Raw genomic sequence first — 27772 nt, forward strand, 5'->3', positions numbered from 1 at the left:
CTCCGAACACCATCACCGTGGAGGTTAGGGCTCCACAACATGACATTTAAGGGGGACACAAGCGTTTAGTCCTTACCACTGTTGGCCACGACGGGCAGATTGTCCAATGAAAGTTAGAGTGTTTCTCCTCCCGAATATTCCCTTTCAGTAGTCCTTCATCTGACAGATGGGGAAGGCTGACCATTACAGACGTGACATTTAACCAAAGTGGTCTTACAGGTAGCTTTTAAATGCTTTTGCCGCAGTGGAATGAGGATTAGAACAGGATTAATGAGCAGTCATGTAAGGGATGAGCTCAGCCCGAGTGGGCCATTTTTCTATTTGTGTTTTTATTTCTCCTATCTATCATCTCCAGTACTTCATGTTGCATGTGGGTTCCGAAATGCCGAGTAAAACAGGGAGTGTCTCATATCATATTCTTTTAGAATAAAGACTGAAACCATCGGCCCAGCCTGTAAAACCTGCTTGATGAACAATACACACAGCAGCCAGATCCGCAAAATCCGATGGAAAGAGTGAGCTCTGTGCGCGCACACAGGTTCCAGAATCGGGCAGACGCTCCTTTAATTCCAGACCTCCGACGGCATGATCCTTCTTCATTTAGAGTCCCCCACACAGTGCCCTCTTGACTTTGAAGATCCCCACGTGCGGAATTAGACTGTGTCCGTTGGGGCAACCGGATCAATTACTTTGACTTCACTGCCTGGTCAATTCAGTCAAATAACTGGCTTAAGTGATTTTCTTTTTCCTGCTGAATTTGCCAGGTAACTTCATTTAGTGTATAACTATGGAGCCACCACCTGGTCCGAGGGCTGTCGTAGGCACTTTGGGGAAAAACAGGATTAGAAGGCGTGGTCCCGGTCTGTAAGGAGTTCGCAACACAAAATCCATTCTTATGGCCTGGCAGATGGGAGTCAAGGCCAAGGGCCTGGAATGCACAGGCGTCGGTGATGGTTGTTTTGTTTCGATAGGAGGTAATCAAGTGCTATAGCAATTGCGGAATACCGTGTGGGCTTCCACAGAATTGAACAAAGGGAGGAAAAAGGGTAGGCAAGAGGCACTGGCAAAATACTACAATAGAAACAGGAACAGAATTTTAGGGACCAACTTTGAAATTAGCCTGCCTCTGCCCTGGCTGGTATAGCTCAGTGGATTGAGCGCAGACTGCGAACCAAAGCATCGCAGGTTCGATTCCCAGTCAGGGCACATGCCTGGGTTGCAGGCCCCCAGCAACAGCACATTGATGTTTCTCTCTCTCTCTCTCTCTCTCTCTCTCCCTCTCTCTCTCTCTCTCTCCTTCCCTTTCCTCTCTAAAAATAAATAAATAAAATCTTAAAAAAGAAAGAAAGAAATTAGCCTGCCTCGGGAGCGTCGATGGTGAAAAGACTGAGTTATAAATTAGTGGAACTAGACAGACACGGTGGCCAGAGTCTCACACCAAGGAGTTTCAGATTTGTCTCAGAAGCACTAGGGGCCACTGGAAGTTTGTCAGCAGGTTAACTAACCGTGAGATCCAGCCGGTGCTTTCGGAAGAGTGCCTGGGCAGTTGCACATTGAACAGACCGTAGGGGAGAGAGACGAGGGTTCTTTCCTTCCCCTGAGCCTTGGCAACTCCCTTCTGTTGTCCCTCTCACAATTCTCCTGCTTTCACGCGGTGCCTGCTCTAAAGGCCCCTGCAGACCCCTGACCCCAGAACGGCGGAGCTGTCCACTGCGTGCAGTCCTGCGCCCGGGCTGCCCGGCACTGCTGGCGAGAGGCACTCGAAGGCACACATCGACGCCTCTACCACACGTTGGCTGTTCCAGCCTCCGCCGAAGTCACTGGGCAGTACTTACAGTTGTCTGTCTTGGGTGAGCTTCCTTCCCCATTCGTCTATGGCTTCTAGACCCCACCACCCGCCACCAAACTTGACTGCAGCTGCTCCCTGTGACAACCTCATATCCACACCAGGTGATAACCTCACACCCCGAATCTTTGTCCAAACCGCTCTTGATACCGCATACAATGGAGCTGAAGTACGAGCCATACAGCGCACTACTTGAAACTCCTCTCAGGGATACAATCTACCCATTCAACCAGAGCCGCTGAGTTCGTTTACGGTACCACTTCATGAATTCGGTGAACTGTAATACCGTCGAGCCCCTCCCCCACATCTCTTCTAAGGCCAGCTGTTCTGAAAGACACTCACTGTTACCCAGGCTCCTCGCAGAGCGTGTCTGGGCCTGGTTTCTCCGTGACATGCTGATGTCACTTGCCTTGTAAGGATGTTCGGGGGCAGATACAAGGCAACATGCAAGAGTAGCACCAGCATCTGACTTCAAACCTCGTCCTTGGGCTCCATGCCCAGTTTCTTTCCTCGGTGTCCTCCTTCCAGGTGTGGGAGAGGCCTCCCAGGACACAGTCTCCTTTCTAATAGGACGAAAGCCACTTTCTCAGGCCTTCCTTCCCGGAGCTAGCCAGACCCCCAAGCCCGACTGACCCGAATTGTTTTATGAGCCGCTATCCTCAGGACTAGAAAATTACTGGAAGTGCCCTGAAGGCACCCATGAAATAGGACATACCAGACCACAGTGACCACCGGACCTTGCACCCGAAGACGACATCGAAACAAGTTGCAGCCCAACTGAAACATCCTGCTCTGCAGCCGCCCCATCACCCAGTGAGGACTCACAGCCCTGACCCCTCGGGGCTGGGGCTGGGGCTGGTGCTGGCGCACGTCTCCAGCCCAGCCCTGTCCCTCCCTTGGGGAAGTAAAAATAAACCCTTTACCCTCTGCACTTCCTGCCCTTTGTGAATTCTCCCACAGCCTGCATCACCGACCACCCTAACGCTTTCCTCGGCTCGCTGCTTGGCAGGGATGCTGCTAAGAGATCTTTTCCAACTCCACTATTCGGTGATTTTTATTGATCTTATAAAATTTGATTTAGGTTTGTTCAGAATTCTTCAATGAACATAGAGTTTTTGTTTGTTTTAGCCTGCCAGTATCATCGACACCTCTTCATTCGCATTGATGAAAAAAGGGAACATCGTAGAGCATCCAGAAGTTTAATGAGCATTTGATTGTCTTAAAACCTGACTGAAAATATGATCTACACCTTGTAATTATTAAGCAATCTAGCCCCAGCACTGCTCACAGAGTAAACATTTCTCTTACCGAATCTTCAATATTAAAGTTTAATCCAGGAAAGCAGCTCACTGAGCTGCCCCTCCATGCTTTCCTGGCGAGCAACTCCTCCCAGCCCCCGCTGGGACCCCTGCATGGGGCTCTGCCATGGGGGCGGCGCCCCCCCCAGCGCCTGCCTTCTGTTTGGTGTTTCGGGGCGTGTGCTTGTCCTCTGGGCTCTCGTCTCTCCTCCCAGTGGCGAACATCAAAGGAAGGCTCACCATCCCCTCTCCTCCTAGTTCCTGCTTTGACCGTGTTATCCTCAAAGATTTAAGCAGCGTAACAGTCACAAAGAAATGATGAGCAGAATTTTCTATAATCACTTTACTTTCTTTTAACAATGATGAGAATGCCTACCTAATGCCTCTTTATTTTCAACGCAAACTTAAAACAGTGATTCTTAGATAAAGCATAGAAATACTGGTAAACGTTTTGAGAATTTTTAGTAAATGTAATCCAGTTGACACATAAAGCACAGACTTATTTAATTAGAACAGGGCAGCTCTTCTTGTGACTGCATATGGCTGCTTAAATATAAAAGTTATTTAACTAGAGGGAGAAACTAAGACTGGGTCTCTTAATAACAAAATATACTGTATATACAGTTGATAATGTGGATGACATGGTGCATTTTAATTATAAGTAAATACTTTTCATAATATAAAGGAAATTTATACTTTTATAATATAAAGGAAATTATACTTTTATAATATAAAGGAAATTTAGAAACAGAAAAATGTCATTTGTATGTTTTAGGGATGGCAAAGCAGTATCAGTGACATCGCTATCCTATTAGGACACCCTCACAGTTTGGGGAGATTTGTGTTACCATGTAGCTGTTCTTGTGTGCAGCCTGGACAATGCCAGGCTGACTATCAGTTGCTATAATTTTTTCATTAATAGTAAGTAACTATCGGCAGGGCATACTGGTTAGTGGGTTGGTTCTAACTATTAAGTGTGGGACTAAACTAGCAGTACTAGGGATACTTTAAACTAAAAATAGTGTGCAAGCAAAATATAAATTTGTCATTCTCAGTTCTTGGAGTAATTTCACGGACAGGAGTGAATTTTGCTCCCTTTTAGACACGTGGCCTTAAATATAGCCTGGTAATGAAGCGTTATAAGCAAATTACCTTTAACTTTTTTTAGGAAAGAAATGGAGAGTGCCCAGCAAAATATTTGTTCTTGCCTTATTCTGAGCTTAGTGATATGTATTCAGTACTAGTTCTTGATAATTTGTTAACAAGGCGTTTGTAACACTTCGGACAGATGCACATACTGTTTTCAATCTTCACGGTTAATTATTCGATTTTGTATTTGATGCCAGAACACTCTGACTCCTAATCACTGCTCATTGTTGCAAGTCCATTATATTCTAACTGTTTGAGTGCTCCCATTGACCTTGAACTGACATTATAAGCTGTGTCTAATCTTTTCAGTCTATATTTCTAATGCTTCTTTTTTTCCTTTCTTCTGATCCCTGTTTAGCATCACAATGGGGCTGCCTCTGAGCCCAGCAGCTGACTCCGCCCGCTCAGCGAGGCATGCCCTCTCCCTCATTGCCACGGCCAGACCACCCGCCTTCATCACCACCATTGCCAAGGAGGTGAGTGCCGCTCCGGGCTCCGTCTTCTCCTTTGGAGGGATTGGTTGATACTGTGAGTCGAGGGTCTGCATCCACAAATAAGCCTTCCAGTGTGCTCTGTGGCAGTGCCAGTAGTAATCGTGTACTGAAAGGAACACGTCGTACCTGTGCACACACTCTGAACTCAACAGCAGTGCATTCAGTACTTGCTGCTTTTCTAGTCATTTCTATCCTAGCAGTTGATTCACTTGTAAATACTTGGCAATCATGTTTCAATCTGACATAGCGAGCTTATGCAAATTAAAATACAAGATGGGGCTAAGGTAGGTTTACAGTTGTGAGTACTCAAGACACGGAGTTTATTCTTGTATTGTTATTTATTAACTACTGTATTATTTTTCATATGAACAACTGTAAACCTACTTTTGCCCTGCCCCCCCCACCCCATATATTAAAGGTCTTTACGTTCTACAAATGTGTGTACCTGTCATCAAAACCAAACTTCTTATTTAACACTGGCTCTCCAGCTGTAAACAAAAATGTGAAAGTCATAAACTTGCTAATTGTTTTTGCTATTACATGTCACAACTAAAGGCTTGAATGCCAATTGATTCCCACATTCCTAGTGTTCTAACTAATTGCCCGCATCTAACTGAAAACCTAGTAGAGAGCAGTGCACCAATTATAGATCTTTCCTGTAGGTCTTACTAGTGGGAAATACAGGAAGGGGTGGTAAGCGCCTCAGTTTTTTTAAAGGTTTGTTCCATTTCAGCCTGAATATCGTACAGACTTGGTGTCTGTGGGGTATGGGCTCGGTCTGACTTGTATTTCTGTTACCTGTGATGAATTTTTAAAATACTAAATAAATGCCTCTGAGTCTGCCTTGATAACCTGAACCCTACTGGGCCCGTGTCTGGCCCGGGGCCATCCTTGATAGGCATCCGGCAAATATTCGTGACTCGAAGGCAGCTAGAAGCGGGGGAGGAAGGGCCCGAAAGCAGATGGTACAGGTTTATACGAGGCCGTGAGACCTTGTACTCATAGCAAAAATAAATCTGTAGACCTAAAGGTGTGTGTTTTTTAGGTATAGACCTAAAAGTGAGGTTCCACTGTATTTAAAGCATACATATATGTATATGTGTGTTTATATATTTTATAGATATTATATCTTTATATAAAGTGTATGTACATATAAATGAACAGACTTATTAGCTGTGGAATATTTTTTTTGCCAGTTTTTCCCATCAGTGGAATACGCACAGACAGTAATGCTGAGTGTGCTGAGCAGGCCTCACAGCACTCTGACCATATACACAGGCCCTATCAATGCCAGGCATTAAACCGCCTCTTTAAAGAAAGTAAACAAGCATTTGTATCTCCTTGTGTTTTTTAACTTAATTTGCACCATTTACATATATGGGTATTTTTAAGTGAACTGTTAGAATGGCTATGCTTTGGATTTATTCTATTCCAGCACTTGGTTAGAAAGGTAATTTTTAAATATTTTAATGTCATAGTTCACATTTACTACCTTTTTAAATACAAGTTTCCACTTCACTTAGAGTTTTGAGTAAAATACTGAAGGGTGCCTCCCTAACCCCACGCCCGCGCCCCCTGGCTAGCCCAGGGCCCACGCATGCCCTTTCTCCAGTGAACCACGGAAGGCAGACGACCCAGATTGGGGGTAGGGGGCATCCACGCTAAACCTGCATTGTTTACAATGCTTGTTGGTTTTGGAGACGTGTTTATTTGAATTTCCCAACTGAATTATAAAGCACCTAGAATGCAATGCTGCCGGAGACAAAGTGCCACGTAAACATCATTCACTATTGTTAAGTGAAAGCAGGGGTCATCTCTTGTATTTGCTGAGTGTCTTAGCTGCTCCCCACCTCAGTGCCAGACACACCAACTTCACAGACCTTCAGCCTGTCCTTGTTACAGGAATGCCATGGTGATATGGCATTCAAGTCTCCCATGCCCAGGGACTTACAAAATTTAATTAAACAAGACTTGCCTGAGTTTATATGGTACTAAATACCTTCTTTTGCAATCAAAAGTCTTTCCTGACTCATCTCAGGAGATTTGTGCCTGTTGATTCTTTTATTTTTCCATGATAATAAGTGAAAAATAGACCAATGGCTGGGGATGTAAAACTGGACCAGGTGTCAGCCGCATCTGCAGCGTGCAATGTTTTCGTAGGTCCACAGACACACCGCTCTGGCGGCCAACACCCAGTCGCAGCAGAACATGCACACGACGACGCTTGCGCGGGCCAAGGGGGAGATTCTGAGAGTCATCGAGATTCTCATTGAGAAGATGCCCACGGATGTCGTGGATCTTCTTGTGGAGGTAAGAACTTCCTGTTTTAAAGGACGGACGTAGCCACAGCCTAATGTTCCAGCGCAGTCATATATAAATCTCTGCAACAAAGGAGATAACTGAATTGAATTAACTTCTGTACCATTTCTGGAGCCCTTATTAAATGTCCTCAAAAATCAGAATGATTGCCGCGTCCATTTATCATTCACATGGAATTAATTGGGCTGCATTAGAGTGATTTTTAAAGGTCACGTTCTCTTGGACATCTTTCACTATAGATAAAATGAAACATACAGTGTGCTTAAATAAAAGTTACTAACCTGGGCATAAATATGAAGAGTTTTTAAAGGAAACAAGTAGTCTTTTTATTTTATTGCACTGTCCTAGGAGTGTTTTTCACAGATAAAAGAATATACTGTAGTGCTAAAGTAAATATTAAGAGTAAGCTGTCTAGAATTTCCATGGGCAAGTGAGGCCCTAAGTTAATCACTTAATTTTGGAAAATTGACTATTTGAAATTAATTTTAGATTTGCATCTTTCCTCCGCAGGTTATGGACATCATTATGTACTGCCTGGAAGGGTCTCTGGTTAAGAAGAAGGGTCTTCAGGAGTGTTTCCCGGCCATCTGCAGGTACAGACGCCTGCGGCAGCATGCAAAGTGGAGACTTTTCAGGAACAAATGATTGTTTTTTAATTTTGCAGTTCATAGTCTTGCTAAGTTCAAAATCAAGTTGTTAATTTATATCTGCTTATTTTCTAAACCAATTTAGGCAGCCTATAATCAAAACACAACGTAAAGGGGTTTCTGAAAACTTAAAAAATGAGTAAGAAATAACATCTATTATGTCTGTATTCTTATGTCTGTTACTCAAATTCACATTTACATCACAAAAAGGAGAGTAAGAAGTTTCTGACTTAAAAGAGAAACTAATTTCCAGTCAACAGAAATCTGCACGCCACATTTTTTGTTAGTAAATTTTATTTTTTATTTTTAAAAAAAATGCATTTATTTATTTTAGACAGAGGGGAAGGAAGAGAAAGAGGGACAGACACACGAATGTGTGGTTGCCTCTCATGAGCCCCCTGCCGGGGACCTGGCCTGCAACCCAGGCACGTGCCCTGACTGGGAATCGAACCCCTGGTTCGCAGGCTGGCGCTTAGTCCACCGAGCCACACCCGCCAGGGCAGTAAATTTTATTTATGACATAAAGACCAGCATCTGCATATTGTAGGTGTCTTGCCTATGACAAAGCAAGGAAAGAAGCCAAGAGCAGTTAAAACTTTTATAAACAATGTTGCATATATTAACAATAACTATATGATTTTTATGTCTGTATGGCATATAATTGTTTTGAAATGAAAAATTTTTTAAATTTCAAAATGTAGTAACATGTTTATTTTCCTTTTTAGAGTAGTTTTGGTTCTCAAAATGTTTATAGCTTGAGGTACATTTTGTTAAAAATTTTCAACCTCCTGGTAGTCAGTAAAAAGAGTGTTTAAATCTGTTGAAGATAATTGTTTTGGTAAAAAAGAAAAATCAGTTGGTCATAGTTACATAACATTTTTCTTTTCACGACAAGTTCAGTGATACCCTTGCTTATTTTCGCCCAGTTCTGTGAGTACCTTGTAGTGAAAAGCTCTGTATGGGACCGTAAGTTTCCCGAGAGCGGCGGCGGCGGCGTTACACTGCGCATGCTCACGTCTTCTGTGTTCCTGAGCATTCCAGCAAGCACTTGCTGAATTCATTACACTCTGCGAGCATTCCACGTATTTTTATACTTACGATAGGTTTTATGGTTTAGCTCTTCCTGCTTTACACCGCCCAGAAGTTAAAACACGAAGATGTGTAAGAAAAAGACTCTGCTGTGTCATCCATGAGCACAGATGCATGTTTTCTTGTGCTGTGGATTAGGCATGTTAGAATACTGTAATCTTTGAAGGTCACGCCCCATTCATTCTGGGTTATGTTCTTTTTGTTAAAAATTGTATTTATCAAAGTTTTCGTGCAGATAATTGACATTAAGAATTCATGTAGCAGCTACATTCCCAGCCATTTGCTCTCTAAGGAAGTCTCCGGGTGAGAAAGGGCCTTTGTCTGTCCCTGAGTGGGGATGAGGAAGCGTTGCTATTAGGCTCACTTCACTGAACGCTGGCAAAGCATTCCTCCTCGCCCCAGTCACTGGCATGTGAACACGCCCCCTGCAGTCCAGGCGAGGAAGCTGCTCGTGTTGAAAGGGCTGTCCTTTCCCTTTGCTGGAAGACTGCCTCCAGCAAAGGAGCAGCATCCTCGGACCCTCAAGTCGCCTTGGTTTGCTGCGTGTCCACTTTCATTTCCGAGCGTTGAGTTGCTGGACAGTTAGGACCCTGCTTCAGTGCTAAGGAAGTAGGTGACTAAACTGAATGCACAATACCAGTATGCCAGCCCTTTTTCTGATGGACAGAAAGCAATTGTTCTTTCGTGTTTGTTTATTCATTTAGTATCATTTATTGAACACCTACTGTGCATCAAGTAGTAGCTGGGCCCTGCGGACACAATAATAAGTGAGATGATGTCCTGAAGAAGCACAGAGTCGAATATGGTCGGCAGTTATAAAGATAAATGATTCCAGGCTGCTATGGCATGTGCTGGAGCAGAATTGCATGCCAGGGACAGGGGTGGGCAATAAGTGGAGTGCTGAACGGTTAACCTACAAATTGTCAATTTGTTGAAAGAAGGATTGATACAAAAAGTTTGCATTTTCTGATTTTGTTCGCATAATCACTTTTCTGTCAATTGTTAAAGCTTTTTGTAATATCTTCTACCTAAAAATAGAAATGGGTTAGAACACATGCCCATAAAATTTGATAGATATTTTTTCTCATCATTGACCAAAACTCACTTGCCGATTCATATTAAAGTATGAGGTGATAGCAATACACAGTTAATGAAATAATGTAATCATGTTTTTTAAATTTATGTAACACTTTACAAATTAACCAAGTGGTTTCAAACCCATTAATCCTCAAAAAAAATCTTTAAGAAAGCATTATATAAATCAACATTTTGGGAGAATTAGATTGTGATATGTATTAGTTAAATGACAATAAAGTTGCAGCTTCAAGGAAAAACCCAAACCTTCTTATTCATAGTTCATTGTTTTTGCCATCAAATTTCTAACTAGTATTAATTAGTCCACTTACACATACAGGTTTGGCAAAAAGTAGGTTTTACAGTTGTGAGTACATGAAACACAGAGTGTATTTTGGTATTATTTATTAATTATTATATTATTCTCCATACGAACAACTGTAAACCTACTTCTCCCCACCTCTATACATACACACACACCCCACACACACACTGGCCTTGTTCCATAGAAAATCTGAAGCAGCTTTGAAAATAAATATAAAATGTAAAAACAGTGAGGGAATTGAGGCAAGGGAAGTAAGAGTAGGAAAGAAAGACAAGGCCAAGGTGAGTTTAGAAATTCTAGGTACTTGCCAAAGGCGAGCCATAGATTTCTCTAAACTTCTCGGCAGCCAGGGGTGCAGAGGGGGGCAGAGCAGCAATATCTAAATCACGTTGTCCCTGTGCTGCAAACAGAAGAGCTGGCTGTCCAGGAGAAACATAACCGTGAAACGGCGATCAATGAGACGCGGAGAACTCTCAGCAAGCAGGCCCAGAACTGGCCCGTAATCAACTGACCACGCAGTTCAGAGACTTTGCAACTGTCAGTGTGTCGGCAAGGAGCTCACAGATCTAAATATTCAGCAAGAGAACTGAGGACACAGTTAAGAAGGTGAAATTTAAAAGCAAGTACTGGGAGCTCGCTCCCTCTGGAGAATAATGGTCTCTAAGTATAGTTCCTGGACTGTCTTCAGCAGAATTACCTGACTTCCAGGCTCCACCTGAGAGCCACTGCATCAGTGTGTAATGGCGCCTGGGAAGCTGCGTTTAACATGTTCCCCAGGTGATTCTGGGAAACCAGTACTGTAATAATCCAAAATCAAGAGAAACAAAACTCAGGTCCCTATTCTTTGTGACCATGTTCTATTCTAAAAAACCTTAGACCCTCGAATGCTTGTTTATTTATATAGTGAATAAACCCCAAAAAGCACCAAAAGTACTCCGGCTCCTGCGCTCCAGGGACGCACCATTAGTTTTTAAAGACTTGCCCTTGGACAGCGTCACAGACGGCTTGCAGGAGACTGTAACTTCAGACTGTCCGTGGATCGGCTTTTACCTAAAACTCAGTGGGAAGAAACGGAACACTTAGAAGCCAGTGAAGTGGGCACATGGTCCATTTATTCCGCTCCATGTTCTAGTTTATGCCCCTCAATTACACTCCCCTGCCAGAGGGCCGCACGTTCGGGCCGCATTTCTGGTCCCTTCGGCGTTGCCCTCCCCAGGTTCCTCTTTTGCGCGACACCGGCCTGCGGGGTGCGGAGCACCCCCAGACAGCGTCCCAGGAGGTGGCCAGCACGTTTGCCGTGGGGTCCCGCTGCTGTCACACTCTGTTTAGGGGCCCTTCTGTGAAGACACAGTGACGACGTTTCTTTTCACTCACAATGACAGGCATCCTTTTGTTTTGTTTAAGGAACTTGCATGTGTATTTGTTCCTGTTTTCCATGTGACCAGTATTACTAAATTATTTTGTTTTGGCCATTAGGCAGCTCAAAGCCAGATTTCCTGCCTAATTTTCGCAAATTAGAGCGTACACCCCACATTGTCTTTTCCTCATCTTCATACCTCAGGCCCACCTTCCTTTTCTTTCTGCTCTGTGACATTCTGTAAGGGTCCCTAAGCCTTTTACACAATATGGGTGTGTTTATATGTGTATGTCCATATATATGTTTATGTGAAATATACACAGAGTTTACATTTTATTTCATAAGCCATGGAAACAAAAATGATCATTATTCACGTAACACGAATTATGATTATTTCCTAAAAATAAAAAAAAGACTCTTTGTATTAACTGAAATATCCCAGATCTTCCTGGAATAGTTTATGTATCTATAGATATTTTCTATAATATAGTTAGTAAGAGATGTAAAAAACATAATTTTAACTGCTGTATACACTAAAGTCATAGATTTAAGTATTTCCTAATAATTCATATTTTAGTTCTAGGGCTATTATTAATAATATAGTGGCATCTATTAATAATTCGAGGAAATTACTCAGATTTCAATACCCTTGAGAGAATGCAGCACCAACATCCTTGAAAACACGGCTGTACAAAAATAGTTCTGCCAGATTGTCATCACTGCACCAAATAATTTAGAACACAGTATATTAGCTACAAGACTTTTGCAACAGTGAATTAAGTTTATGTTTATCAATAAGCAGAGTGAGAAGTGCAATAAGGTAACATTTAGGAAATGAACTCCTTAGATTTTCTCCAATATCATTGGACTTTGGTTTTCCTCTGTGCATCTCTTAGATGATCTTCAAAAAAGGCACCACCCAGCACTGTCCATATATTATCCTCTGAGGCAGAAGTCCAGAGGGTTCTGAGTAATTTACATTTAATTGCTGGGACTATAAATAATGCAGCAGCCTCAGTTAAAAATACCGTCGACACTAAGAAAGTAGAATTAACCTCTTTCAAGTCTTGGGAAAGTAAACATCACTGAATTTTCCTCAGAATTCATTGTTAAAATTTAGCTACTAGATGTTGTGTTAATAAACTTGAACATCCTTGTGAGGTCCCTCATAGCAGACCAGCCAACACTGATCCTGTCATGCCTGACTCAGTTTGAAGAAGTGTTTCTCTTTTGGTCCCCATTTAAACTCTGACTCATGTTACACTACTGTAGTGGATGCCATAGCATAAGATGTGAAAATGCAGAAATGCACAGATGTTGCTGAATTAAGAGAGAAGCAGTACAGAACACACATGTGTGATATACACTTGTTCTGCAATGAACACTTTAAGGGTTTGTCATTCATTTTGCAAAAATACTCTTTACTAATCTCAGAATGGCAAAATTAAAGCTCTTGTAAGCTACTATTATCAAACAAAGCGCAATCAGAAAGGAAGACAAAGTACCTCTGGAAATTTGATGTGATTATAATTTAATTAAAAACATTTTTTTAGATTTTATTTATTTATTTTTAGAGAGGGGAAGGAAGGGAGAAAGAGAGGGAGAGAAACATCAATGTGTGGTTGCCTCTTGAGCGCCCCCTACTGGGGACCCAGCCCACAACCCAGGCATGTGCTCTGACCAGGAACCGAACTGTCAACCCTTTGGTTTGTAGTCCAGCATTCAATCCACTGAGCCACACCAGCCATGGCTAACTTTAAATTTAAAGGCTATTTATTATGTTCCAGGGGACCCGTAGTGAAATAATGCATAACAAATTAAGGATTAGGGATTCTTTCATGAAATTTAAGGCGATGGAAATTTGGAGATAAAGAGATTTCAGGAGTTTTTCACAGCAAAAGTTAGATATGCCTCTAAATGCATTTTTAGTCACAACACCTCAGTGATGCAGATTATAAATGACCCGAAGAGGGGGGTTTTCCATCCATTTCTTTCGCAGTGCCTCCAGCAACTAGTAGAGCGTTTCATCTGGCCAAAGGCTCTATGCCCCAGAATTCCCAGGTAGATCCTTACTTCATGCATTTTTATTCTTTTAAGTTAAGGCAATTTATTTGATGTATAACTAAGAGTAATTTAATTTTTATGCCTTTTAAAGACTTGTCAAATAAATCCACAGATTCAAAAAAAGAAAGAAAAACCTTTGTTGGGCTGTGTCCCAATTTTGAGTTCAGAAACTACGAACACTCGATACAGGCACTCGATAACCGGGGCTGAGTAATGAGACCCGCCACGCCGCTCCATGGGTTCAGTCCTTAATTTCTTCGTAATAAATGGCACCAGTTACTTCATTTACACAGTGACCTGGCTGCATGATTTTTACAGAACTATGAGCTGTAGAATTTTGAATCTGAACAGGACCTCGTGGTATGCCTTACCTACTCCTGTCCTTCGTTTTATAAACAGACAAATCTAGAACATTTTTGTGCTGACAGCCAATGACAGGGAAGCCCAGCTTTGCTGAACAGGTCTGCCCCCTGCTCTGTGTTCTGCAGGGGTGAGCGTGCACCCGGTGAGTGACAGGCAGGTGTCAGCGGGCACACAGAGCTGTCCCGTGTCCTCAGAGGACAGGAGGACGACGGCTGTGTTCCAGGCGCAGGCTTCATCCTTGCTGCCCCCTTCATTCCGTCCACTGTCACCGCCTTCTGACTTGGCCCTTTAGAGAACCCTTCTCTCACTTTTGTCCTGTCTGCGGTGCCTCTTCCTGGGCCTGGAAGTACGCTCTGTTACCTCATTAAAACCTCTCCCTGCCCCCCTTGCATCTCTTCTGCCTGCTCTCCAGTCTCCCCTTTCTCCTCCTGCAGGAGGAGGAGTCTGCACTCTGCCACTTTGTCACCTCCTGTGCCCTCTCAACCTGTTGAAACCTGATCTTGGCCCCTATTATTTTGCTAATATCTCTCCCTCTGGTTACAATATTTTGATTGTCAAATGCTTTTCAGGCTATGGTGTTGTGGTTCTCAAACTTTTGGGTCTCAGAACCCTTTAAAAATTGAAGATCCTAAAGAGGTTTTTTTTTTTTTAATCTGTAAAGGTTGTATCTAGAGGTTTTTAATGTATTAGAAATTAAAACTGAGAAATTCTTAACGTATTTATTGATTTATTTCAAATAATAGTGAACTCAATTCACTTTGATATAAAAACATTTTTATGAAGAATAACTACCTGCCAAAACAAAGAAAATACTGAGAAAAACAGCATTGTTGAACATTTTTGCAGATTTCTTTAATATATGGCTTAATAGAAGACAGGTGGATTTCCGTATCTTCATATGTCTTTGATCTGTTCCATATGTTGTTTTATAGTTTAATTGTATGGTGGAAATCTGGTCTCACATAGACATGTAACTGAAAAGGGAGGAATGTTTCAATAGCTTTTTAAGATAATTTTTCATCCTCTTTGGTAGTTCACCAAAACTCAACATGTGGTCATGTTTTAAAGGTTAGTTGCAAGGTGGATCTTCAATCTTAGTGAACTTTTCACACTGTCATGTTCAGTCCTTTGGAGTATCTTGCACTTCAAGTGGGTCTTTTGCCCATGTGTGATTTTGTAGCATTTTCTTGGGCCTCAAAGACGGTTTGGCAGCAAGAGAGTGATAAAGCAGAGAAATGTTGTGACACCATGATGAAAGGGTGTCCAGGACACTGAGGAGGGTCCTAGGTGACGTGAGGGGAGTGACAGGAAGAAGGTGCTGGCGTTTGTGCACAGGAGGGGACAGGAGACTTGGTGATGATGTGTTAGCTGAATTCTAAGAAGTGAGTAGTTTTTTATGATGCAGACAAATCCTTCTGATTCCAAAATCCAAGCTATTTCCATATGTAAAATTGGCAGTCATTGAATGAAATACTATATTAAATGCAACTGTGACTCTGACTACTGAACTAGTGATCATTTTGCAAAAATTATAGTATTGCATTGCATAGTTTGCTGCCAAGAATGAAGATATTCTCCAACAATCTATGCAGAGACCTGAGTGATACATTTAATGCCTCATCAACTTGGGCTTCTTAGTAGAAATGAGCAATCCAGTAGTAGTACTCGTAGTGGGGGTGGGAGTGGGGGTGGCAGTATTAGTGGTAAGGAGGAACTTAAGTGAAAGGACTTAGGATATATCTTTTTCTAATGCGCTGTAAATGGAGAAATCAGTGAGTTTTTGGTGGAAAAATGGGGCATCTACGGAATACTAGTGGCATTTACATTGGGAGTATTTTATATGGTTTTGCTAGATTTAACTGATTATTTCTCAATTTACCTTTGTTGGGTACTTCTTAGTATGACTTTACATAGAAAATGTAGTTTATATTAAGACACCTTTTTTCGCTGGTGTCCTCTAAACACCATTATTGCTACCAGTAGTTGGTCGCACTAGGAGATACTAGACCTATGGCATGCCGCAGCAGCGGTGTCCAGCCTTTTGGTGTCTCTGGGCCACACTGGAAGAAGAAGAGTTGTCTTGGGCCACACACTAAATACACTGTAACACAGAATTGCAAAAGCATCTCATAATGTTTTAAGCAAATTTATGGTCTTGCGTTGGGCTGCATTCACAGCCATCCTGGGCCACATGAGACCCGCGGGCTGTGGGCTGGGCACCCCTGCGTACAGATACTAAAAAGACTGAGGTCAATCCATTTCTACTAACATGGAAAGATATCAGTAAGAGAGAAATTTAAAGAGAAACTAGCGAAGTCTGAGAAGAGTATGTAAAATAAAATAATTCTTGAAGAAAAATATTATATGCAAGGATGGATACTCAGGCATGTACATGTGTACGTGTGAAGAGGAAAAAGTCTGGGGACATCCCAGAGAGTTTCTCATGGTGGCAGGCGTAGAGGAGGGGATTAGCGGTAAAGGTATCTTTCCTTTCTTAGCTGCTTATATTTCTATATTCTCTGTGTTTCCCTTTTACAATGGGTGTGTGTGTTTCTTTAATAATAATTGCGTAATAGAATAATTCAAATAAAAAAGTAGTCATTGGGAAAACATTAAAGCTATAAATAAGCTATAAAAAATTCAAGGTAAAATAAATACTTAAACTTTTGAACAAATGGAAAAAATCTAGACAGAAGAGTTAAAAGTATTTTCAGAGATAGTTCCTTTTCTTAAACTTTGTTATTATGTAGACAGACTGATTGATTCTGCTTTTCAAGTAAAATAGCTGAATCAGCTCAGTTCGCCCTAAATGGGCACTTAAAATCCAGCAAGGAGATGAACACTGCCTGCTTTAGACCAGTCGGTGCATGAGCTCATATTTTAAAAAACTTCTCCCAACCTGTGGTCTGTTCTTATCCCAGATGGCGATAACAATAATGGATGTAAAACAGCTCTGGTCCTAACTTCCAGTAAAATCCTCAAATTAGTTACCGTTTTACAGTATACTTTTTATAACAAATAATTTCAGATGTTACTCTTGTACTCATTCAGTAGAAACACCTCTAAAAACTCCCCAGAGATAGCTCTCTTTCAATATTAAAGTTCTTTATATTAAAAAAATAAAACTCCAAAGCTTCCAGGGGTATTTCATTTCACTGTATAACAGAAAGAATATTTACTGTTTAGACTGGTTGAAATGATATAGCAAAGAGTTTCAAACCAAAATCCATATTCTGTACATCAACAACTTTAAGCTGAAACTAAAATAATTTGCATTTGTTATCAGGATCTATCCACAAATCACAAGTATTTGAGAAATAAGCAAGTTTAAAATATTTGGGGGCATTATTTTCTTTATTTATTAGCAGGTTATTAGTTATCATTTATTTGCCCTAGGGAAATAGCCAATTAACTAGCCAGTGTAATAGCCAATACATTTTATTTATTCCTTTTATTTATATTTTCGGAGGTGCAAAAGATTTTGGTGGTGGTGATGCCATGAGGATGGCAGCTGCCAGAGTCTGCGTGAACTTGCCATAGTACATGCTTCTTGTGTGCCACGCACATTTAATCCTCACAACAACCTTAGTCTGTACTAGTGGCCTCATTCTACACAAGAGGAAACTGAGGCCTAGGCAAGTTAGGAAACTTGCCCAAGGTCACACAGTTAAGTGGCAGAGCCGGGTGACAAGAGACCTGTTTTTCAGCCACCAGACGATACACTCTCAATATGCAGTGTTTTTCCTGCTGCTCCCCGTATAGCCTAAGAAGTGTTTCCAATTCTCCTACAAACACACCAGCCACAGTGTGCCTACAGCAAGTTTTGTTTTTTTTTTAGAAGGAAAGTACTGTAATCCACCTATTAAATCCTCACAAGTGTTATTCAGGAAATATCCACTGACCACCTGTCTACATTGTGCAAAATGCTTAAGCCACCTGCATTTCTCTAGACCTGTCGAGTACCCAGCAGCAGGAGGCCTGGCGTTCTCGTGGGTGTGTACAGACATGTGCTGTACAGTGCCTCCTCCTTTTCAAATGCTCCTCCTTGATTGTCGCTGCGGCATCTCTGAGGGCTGTCGACCAGTGTCCCAAGACCAAGGCCCTGGCCTCTCACATGGTGGCCCTCAGCAGAGCTCTTTGGCAGCTCGTACTGGCCAGCAAGGCACATGGGGTTGGTAGTGTCACTGCTACCTTCTTGTGGTCAGAGTGACTGCACATTGCTCTGTAACAGAGGCCCACCGTTCTTTCCTGCAGAACCAGTTTGCCTGTGTTTGAGGCTCAGATCTTGCTGTGGGTTATTGGGAACCCATCGTGAACATTGAGGACATGCACAGTGAATAAAGGATGCACTGTGTTGACTACATTGTAAATAATTTTTGTTCACATTAGTAAACCTGAATGCATATCCTGCAGAATGTAACGAAGTGAATCAATCTAAAAGGTTATTCTATACAAGTTGTAACGAAAATGTGATACCATTTTTTCTTTGTATTGACCACAAAAAAAAAAAAGTGGAAAGTTTGCTAATACCAAGTGGGGGCGCTCTTTTACTTCAATGGGAATTAGAGGTATTTGGTCACTGACTATCAAAATTTAAAATGTGTGTCTGCTTTAAATTCAGAGTCTTGCTTTGGACATTGTAGCCTATAAGAACACTCCCTGGGTGTGGAAGGATCCATGTACGATCTAAGTTAAATGTCTGTCGGGAAGGGAGTAGGGAAATGATGCGTGGAATCATGTGTACACTGATGTGGGGGGATGTTCCAGGAAGTGCAGAGGGAAGAAAAGTAAGTTACAGAAAAATATGCATAATATCATTCCTTTTTTGAAATAAAAATTAGAAAGTGCTCTAGAAAGGTCCATCAAATTGCTGAATGTAGTTAACCCTTGGTGAAGGAGGGTGTATGAGAAATAAGACTTACTTTTTACTAGATACATGTTGGCGGTGGTTGAGTTGTTTAGAAGCACATACTGCCTTAATACCTTTGTAACAAAAAGAACCAAAAATTTGGGAACCATTCTAAATCAACACCAAGACATTCTGAAAGCAACTCAAGAACTGCTTCTAATACTCATTGCTTATGAAAATGCATATACAAGTACATGGGGCGGTGCCTGATACAGGGTCAGTACTCAGTAAATATCAGCTGCAAGTAGTTGCAGTTAGTGAGTTGAAATAGTTATAAATTATAAATAGTTAAAATTCATCCATCCTATCCCCTACCTCCTTAGATCTTATGGCTTCATGTGACCCTGGAGGTTAACTTTGGGTTAGCTGAAAAGTGTTGCATTTTGATGCTCATCAGTATGAAATACAGTAGGAACTCCCCATCCCGAAACCATCACAGATTACCAAAGTCAGTTAAGAAAGTGCTTTTACAGGTTCCTTTCTCCCAAATCACATTTCTGCTGAGAGTTGCATGTTTCCTTGAACTGTATTTTTCCAAAACAACTTTCAAATTTTGCACAAATGTTCTCTTATTTGAGGGCTGTTTTTACTAAAGGTTTTAACAGGTCATCAGTTCAAGGGAGAGTATAGATAGAAAGCACCCAAGTTATTTAGAGACTCAGAAAGGGGTGCTTGGGAGACTGTCAGGCGAAGTGATTTGCATCAGGCTCCTGCGCCAGATGGGCTGGCCACACGTTGTGTTTCACATCATAAGTGGCGAGTTCCTCCCGGAGAGCTGAAGTCACAAACCTGGCTTTGGAGCAACAAAACAACTGATGCTAGTCTTTAATAATGACTGACAGGTGGCTATTTCTTTTCATTACATTTCATGCGAAAATATCATGTACATTGAAATTTGTGTCTAGTGGTATAAATATCTGTTCAATTCTCAGAATAACTTTTATCCCCAGGACCACATTTACACTGAAAAAGTATATACTTTATTGAATCGATCATTATTTTGACTACATTTAGCTATTTGAGTTTCAGCCTAAACGATGTTCCCTAGTTCCCTAAAACTGAATTTCCCTTCATGCACCTGTCCATCTCGTGCCGCGTGCCCAGACTGCAGGGGCCGTTACGGGTCGGCTCTTGTAAATCGGAAATGGTCTGTGTCAATTGAAAATACATTTTTAGAAGGGCCATGGGAAAGTTCTGTTTCCTGATTTCTGCCTCACTTTTTTGCACAGTTTTGTTTTCTTTGTTGTTCATCTCAATTATTCACTGGCCTTAAAATGTGACATGCCTGGCCACTAGTCATTGAAACACAAGTGTAGTATTCTGAATTCAGCTTCAGTGCTGTATTCTGCTTTCTTGGACCGTATCTTTATATTCACACATTGAAACAAAAGAGAAAGTCTCCATGGAGGGACACAAGTGATAAACAAAAAAGTTATTGTTTACTCTCTCAGTGATGATGGGAATTTTAATAAAGAAAAGCAGGATGTTGGATTAGAGTAATAGCGGCAGGGAAGCCGCATTAAGCAGGATGGCCCGCAGGGTCCCCTTTATCAAGATAACCTGGGAACAAAGACCTAAATGAAGTGAGGGCCTGAGCCAAAGAGAGTCTGGGAAAAGGAGATGTTCAAGCAGAGGGATCCGAGAATGTTCAGGTTCCACCCCAGGAACGCTCTTGGCGCAGTCAAGACAAGGCGAGATCAGCATGACTAGAGCAGACCGCGCGAAGGAGAGAGGTGGCCTGAGAAGCATTAGAGCGTATCAGGTAGGGTTTTGTCGGATGACTGTGAGCATAAGAGAGAGGTGATTTGGTTTACGGTTAGAAGGATTGCTCTGGATGCATGTAGGCAATGGTGAAAATGTGCAGACCAGAGACTTTAAAATTTCTGGGTGTAGCCCTGGCTGGTGTAGCTCAGTGGTTGAGTCCTGGCCTGTGAACCAAAGGGTCACCGGTTTGATTCCCAGTCAGGGCACATGCCTGGGCTGTAGGCCAGGTCCCCAATAGGGGGCACACAGGAGGCGACCACACATTGATGTTTCTGTCCCTCTATGCCCCCACCCCTCTCTAAAAATAAATAAGTAAATAAAATCTTTTTTTAAAAATCTATAAAATTTCTGGGTGAAGACCACCCTAACCCCATGTTGGAACAGTAGTCGATTCCACTTTATTCTTCTTTCACGGACTTGAGTGGTAATGTTCTGCCTGACTTCACGGAGCTTCCTTGTGGTGGGCTGAGGAGAGAAGAACTGTTGTTCTGGCCGGAATGTAACAAAAGGATTCTTGCCAGGCTGTTGCCCAGGAAATGCTGCCCGAGTGACATGTTATCAATCCAGCAAATGGGAGACTGAGATGCCACGTCCAGAGAGCTCAGCACATACATGATGAACCCCTCCTCTGAACACCCCCTCCCCAATTTTGGAGGAATTCAAGACTTTCCTGTAGGGTCAGGCCAAAACTAGAATAGTCTTAAAAACCGAAATGGATCCTCCTCTTCTCCATCCATCGATAACTTGGAGGGTGAGAATAAGTAATGCGTACCTCACCATCCTTGGTTTTGACAGCCCCCCGATGGAGAAGCATAGTCGAGGGTGTGGGGGGCTCCGGAGACCCTCAGCAGAAAGGGGTGCACTGTAGCCAATCCCGAGAGTGGATACGTGTGAAGTAACCACATATAAAATGGACTCATTCTGTTTTTTTAAAAGAGACACTGTTAATGAAATAAACAATTTGACAAGAAGTCCAGCATTAAAAACATGCCCTAAGACCTTGCCTTGTTCCAACCGCTTTCAGGTGCTATTTGGAAGTATTAGTCTAGTGATAAACTGCAAAGAATGAAAAACACTGACCTGTACGATATGTCCCCTCCAGACAGACCCAAGATTTGATCTTGTTTCTCCCATTAATGATGGTGTTCACAGGTGATCTAGAAGGATGAGGTTGATGTCCAGAACATAGGAAACGGTCAGCATAACAAAACTTTTTAGACACTAATTTAACTAAAGTTTTGTCCATATAAATGTATTTTACCAGTGGTTGTTTTGAAAGAGGATTATTTTGAGTGATAATTACAATCACATATAGCAAAAGAATTTCAGCAGTATAACTGTTACATCTGTACAAATCTTAATATCAGATTTTTTTAATAGGCCTGGGAATTTTATTTTCCTGTGGCTATTAAAATTCACAGAATAAATATTTGTTAGAACAATTGCTAGATGTTCTATTCCATGCTACTGTAAGGGTACAATTGTGCGTGCTTATGTGTGCACAGATGCCACTGTAGATGTGGGTGTAATGATGGATGCTCAATACTGAGACCACCGTAATTATTGAAAAGCAAAATAGCAAACATTTTTCAGCGCTTTGAATGCTGATCCCTGTCTTCTGTAGTGAGGTAGATAGGAAGCTCCAACAGGAAAAGCTTTGGGAAACATTTTACTAACCACTTATGGGGGAAGCTATATGCGTCAGGAGACTTTAGTACCCTTCCGTCCCTCAAACCATATCAAGAGGACATCTCCTGGGTGTGCCCAGCAAATCCCAGCAGGGTGTCGTCCTGAAGTCGTGTCTTCCGCGTGACTACTCAGGAAGCATTCATCTTCCATGAAAGAGGAAGGAGACACGTCTGGACCAAAGTATTGTTGAATCCATTACTTAGTAATAAGTGGCAAACAAAAAGTTTAAAAACGTAATAGCTTTCCAGATGTATGAAATATATATGAATGTCATAATGTCTAATAGTACCACAATGGCTTTGTCAGGATGTCCCCCAGTTTCAAACGCTCACATTCAAACATCTGGCCTTTGTCGCTCTCAGCCTCTCCTCCCAGAATTTCAGAAACTTAATCCACGCCCCAGTGGTTTTTAACTTTTTATCAGTCTCCAGAAAGCATTGGAGGATGGTATTTCTTTTCCATCATCTGTTTTACCTCCCCATCCCATGCTTTAAAAGACAGTAACAGGAAAGTTACCAAAGTGTTCTGGTAGTAAGGAAACAAGGATAAAAAGAGGCCAGGAGTGCATGGACTTGATGCGGTATTCTCATAAATATTTGGGGGAGCACTCGTTCATCCTGGCAGCTCACACCGAGACAGTAGGACTAGTGAGGGGAAGGTATGTTCAAAACTCTTTGGGGATATATAATCATCCCTTATTTATGCTTCTACTAAGTTTTATTCTTACCTTCCCAGGCACTTGCCATATGGCCATGAAATCATTATGACAAAGCATAGATCAGGAATTCAAATACTTGATCCTTCCATGAAAATAAATCTAGAAAAAAGATAAATAAATAAAAATAGCCTCCTATAACCTTCGACCATCCTCCCTAAATCCTTTTTTATGCAATGCCAAATAAGCACCAAGTACTACCTGTAGTCACACCTGTCGTTTAGATAAACTGATAAATGTGGAAAATGTAGGAAATTTTCCAGAAAGCTTCATCTGGTGGGCAACTTCTAATTTCATTCTAAATTATTGGTGTGAACTTAAACATAACATTTATGTAGCTTTTATATGATTGTTCTGCTGAAAAGTATATTTTACTCCTTAATACTATATAAACCACGAGAACATAATTAGATTGAATATGTAAGCCTTTTCATTTTTTCCATTTCTGTTCGAATAGAAATATTTGCATAGTAGTCACTGTAGCAAAACTCAGAGTTCATATTTAACATATGAACATATGTTTATATATTATTTACATATTATTTTTGTATTTGACCTCTGTCTCTTGTTTCAAAATTCAAAAGTGTTTGCTATAATGAAGTTGTTTTCCACTGAAGACAATTATTAAGAGGCCTAAGTGGTGTTCTGCATCATTTTTCTTTCCATTGATTTTAAGAATTACTAAAATGAAACATTTTTGAACAATCTCGCTATAGTAACTCTACATAGACATATTTTAAAATATGTATGTCGGAGCTGGCTTCAACCTTTGAAAGGTGTTGCTGTCCACTTAGGTGGGCAGGTCATCTCACCTGTTTGTCTGTTTTCTCTTTTTTTGATTTTTGTTTGTTTCTGTTAAAATGCCATTCCAGGTTCTACATGGTCAGCTATTACGAGCGGAACCACAGGATCGCAGTCGGGGCGCGCAGTGGCTCGGTGGCCCTTTACGACATCCGGACGGGGAAGTGCCAGGTACACAAACCATTGCGACTTCCTCTCCATGGAGCGTGGGAGCTGTGGGAAGGAGCGTGAGGCCAGCACGCCGCCGGCGGACGTGCTGAGCTGCTGGGACTTTATGGGTAATGCTAAAGGGATCCGTAGTTTAATGAAGGACTCAGAGAGTAGAGAGCCCTCCCGCCTTTATTCAGCGGGAATGAGGGGCTGCCGCAGACGAGTTCACGGCAGAGCCCAGAGTGGGGTGGCTCTGCTCACAGACGGCTGTGCAGTGAGTCTTTTCTTCTTTAAAAAAAAGTTTCTGGTTTTATTGCTTGTTTTTGACATATGTTTTCTGGAAAAAAGTTTGATGGTACATTATGATAGTTAATGGCTGAGTAAAATTTTTCTAAGTAAAACAGTGAAGTTGGACAAATGACATCACAGTAGCATTTGCTGTGACTCTGTAAAAAGGAAGCCTTTGCTATATTTACATACCTTTTTTTTTCAATTCTTTTAATGCTTTTATGACACTTTTCGAAAAAGTCTTGGTATTGATCTTGATCACTTGATTCTCAGAACAGACCAGTTGGGTAGACAGGGCAAGTGCAGCCCCACTTTAGACGTCAGTGAATCCGAGCTTTGAGACTTGGAGTCTCTGAGTCCAGAGTCGCACTCTGAGTGATGAGAATCTGTTCTGAGAATCAAGTGATCAAGATCGAAACCAGGGCTAGGCCCTGCTGTGATCCTGGTGAATTCACGATGTTCATTGATAAGTAGTCCTGAGTCCAACTCTCCTCCAAACCCATGTGTTTCATTGCAGTCTCCTTCCTCCTAAGTGGTCTCAGCAAAGATCTTAGTAAAATGCAAAGAACACGAGTAATTTGAATACCTTATTCTTTTTAATGGAGTTACTTGAGATGCCCTCACCAATCAGACATTCTTTCTTAACAGGGATTTGTAAAGTCGTGTATGTTCCATTTTATTTTCTGTGCATCGTTTTAGGACATTTGGACATTTCCGTGTCCCCGTGATTTTTTTTCTACCCCAGCTTCTTGATTTTGATCCCCAAAGTTATCATCAGTGCTGCATGACTGAGTGACCTTTGCCTCCCAGTTCTGTTTGAAACGGACGCTTACCCTCTTCTCTCATTATTCAGAACCTGGAAACAAGGCCGAATCAGTAAAATCAATCTTAACTGCTCTGGCCAGTTACCAGTGATATCCAGTGACAATAAGCTCTTAGGTGACAACGATCCTCAATTCTTTTACAGTATCAGCATTGTAGTATTTGAAATAAGTGAGACAACAGTTGAATCAAAATGCACACCTGCAGGTGGCATGTTCAGAAATGATGTTTTAGAGGTCAGTCAAGGGACTAGGGATTTCGAACAGGACCTCAGGAAAGCATTTCTTGAACTAGCTCTTGGACTCAGGTAACAGAGAGAGGGGGGCATTTTTCCTAGCACGAACAAACACGCAGAGATATGCCGTGGAAAATGTAGAAGATAAATTCACTGGGCTCTGGGGGTGGGTTTCCAGTTAGGTGGAAAGACCAGGCATAACCACCTGCATGGGAGTCACAGCGGACGGGAGCATCAGCTGTGGCCGGTCCCCGGTGCCAGCCCGAGAGAGCAGCCGTGGGCCCAGTGTGGGCGGAGGCCATGGCTGCGCCACTGGAGGGCGGTCAGGTGGGCTCCCTGCTGTTCTTGGGTCATAGGTGAAGGATGGACGGGAAACTCAAACCCCTGTCCCTTGCGTTTTGCACTGGCTTCTCCCTTTTTAAAAAATCATTTTCTCCTAACCTCTTCTTCCTGAACGAGCATAGGGGATCACACAAAGCCGCAGGACACACGGGCATACCTGTCTGGAGCGTGAATTTTACTTACATCAAGGGTTCGCGAACTGTTGCCCGAGTCTGCCTGCCTCCTGTTGTAGTAGCGAAAGTTTTCCTGGAAAGCAGCCCTGCTGATGCACTTCGGGACTGTCTGTGGCCACGCCGTCCCTGCGGCGGTGGCGGCACTGATTGTGACTAGCAGAGACCGTATGCGGTCCCCACACCCTAAAATGTTTCCTTGCAGCCCTTTACAGAGAGAGTTTGTGGATCTTGGCACAGATGATTGAGGAAGTAGAGTTAACTAATTTAAATGAAAAATTCGTTACAACAGTACAGTGTAATATATTGGAGAAGAATGATTAGAAACTCATGCGGCCTGAATTCCATCTTCACCACTTCCTAATTTTATAACCTTGGGGCAGTTTCTTAACTTCTGAGCTGAAGTCTCCTCACTGTAAAATGGGATAGAAAAGGTGCCTGTTATTGTGAGAAATAAGATGATCCATGTAATCAGTACAGGGCCTGCCCGGTAGTTCACATTCAGCAAATGTTGGTTGATGTCATGTCAAAATGATCTTGGAGGTACATTACATTGCAACTGCGTTATATTAATTGCACAGATAAGCCGTGAGCCCTCAGGGTGTTTTAGACTCACAGTCTCGGTCAGGTGCAGGCAGGACGCAGCTCTGCCCCGGGCCATGTGCAGATTCCTCTGTGAAGACAGCTCTGGCCTGTGGTGTTAAGCTGAATCTCTACTGATTATGGAAATGAGAAACCTTGATGCAGTTCAGTAGTTAAAATCCTGCTGTGCCACTGACTGTGTTTTCACTTGGCGACTGCTAGCTATTTCAGAATATATCTGACTCAAATTTTGCCTAATTAAAAAAACAACAACAGCAACAAAGTAACTCCCTATGAAGTGCTTAAATTGTGTCGGCAGGCAGTGTTCTCAATAAGCAGCTAATGCAGTTCCAGGAGTCCGCAGAGCTACAGAGAGGAGTTTGGTTAAATCAGCAGTGGAAGTCCTCCCTCCGGCAACGCTCGCCTGTGGTTGGGCAGACTCGATGCCCGACCTCGCTCGTGATCGGGCCGACCACCTTCCGTGCCTTCTGTGCGATAAACGACCGCTGGCCCCGGGCAGGGAGGGCTCTCTCGGCCCCTGCTGCTCGGTTTCCCGACGACCTCTGTCACTGGGAGGCGTCTGATGCACTTGGGTGAATCTGGGCACTTCTTTTCTTGCCTTTGACATGGTGTAACGCTACAAAAAAGGCAGCGAAGTACAAGTGAAAGGAAGTGTGGCTGATGCCTTACCTAAATGCTAAATTATTAGAAGAACTTTATTATTGAGAATTTAAGTAAGTTCCCTAAAGAACTCTTCTTTAAAGCCCCGCATTTTCCAGTTCCTGGCGCATAGTAAATGCACAGTAAAATACACGTTGATCAAATAAAACATCCGAGTCTTTAGAAACTCAGTAAGACATGAGAACACCAAGTATGCCCTAATTCTATCAAAAATGCATTTGTCATCGGGCGTAGTCATGTTTGGTATGTCAGAAACACCTCATCAAAGGACTGCTTCTCTATAAAGGGGAGAGGGGCTGTCTTTTCAGAAACAGCACAGAGGGCCGCCTTCTTGGGCGTCGTGAAGGCGCACCTGTGTCTCTGTAGCAGCCCGGGGCCAGGCCTGCCCGCGGCCAGGCGATGAAGGCAGAAGCGGAAGCGAGGCTTGACTGCACAGACGGAGCTGTGGCCACTAGGGTCTAGCTGAGATCCCTTGAAGGGCGGGGGGTAAATTCTGCAGTGTGCCCCATCCCACAGCCCGGCGCGAGAAAAAGCAGCGGGCCCCAAGTCCAGCTTCTCTGGCCCTGCGGCCTCCTTGCTCCCCGAGGGGCGGGCGCGCT

The 27772-nt window shown here is 42.5% G+C and overlaps 1 protein-coding gene across 2 annotated transcripts in view; it reads left to right on the forward strand.

Annotated features, from left to right (window-relative positions):
- WDR7 (WD repeat domain 7) overlaps window positions 1-27772 on the forward strand; it is a 290553-nt gene that overhangs the window by 211216 nt on the left and 51565 nt on the right. For both annotated transcript variants that reach the window (XM_045849693.1, XM_045849694.1), the window contains 4 exons: window positions 4652-4769; window positions 6948-7097; window positions 7617-7699; window positions 23975-24074. In XM_045849693.1, coding sequence (XP_045705649.1) covers window positions 4652-4769; window positions 6948-7097; window positions 7617-7699; window positions 23975-24074 — 451 coding nt within the window. The remainder of the gene's footprint in view (window positions 1-4651; window positions 4770-6947; window positions 7098-7616; window positions 7700-23974; window positions 24075-27772) is intronic.

The sequence above is a fragment of the Phyllostomus hastatus genome, unplaced genomic scaffold (genome assembly GCF_019186645.2).
Source record: "Phyllostomus hastatus isolate PE091 unplaced genomic scaffold, TTU_PhHast_1.1 phas_contig_80, whole genome shotgun sequence".
NCBI classification, from domain to species: Eukaryota; Metazoa; Chordata; class Mammalia; order Chiroptera; family Phyllostomidae; genus Phyllostomus; species Phyllostomus hastatus.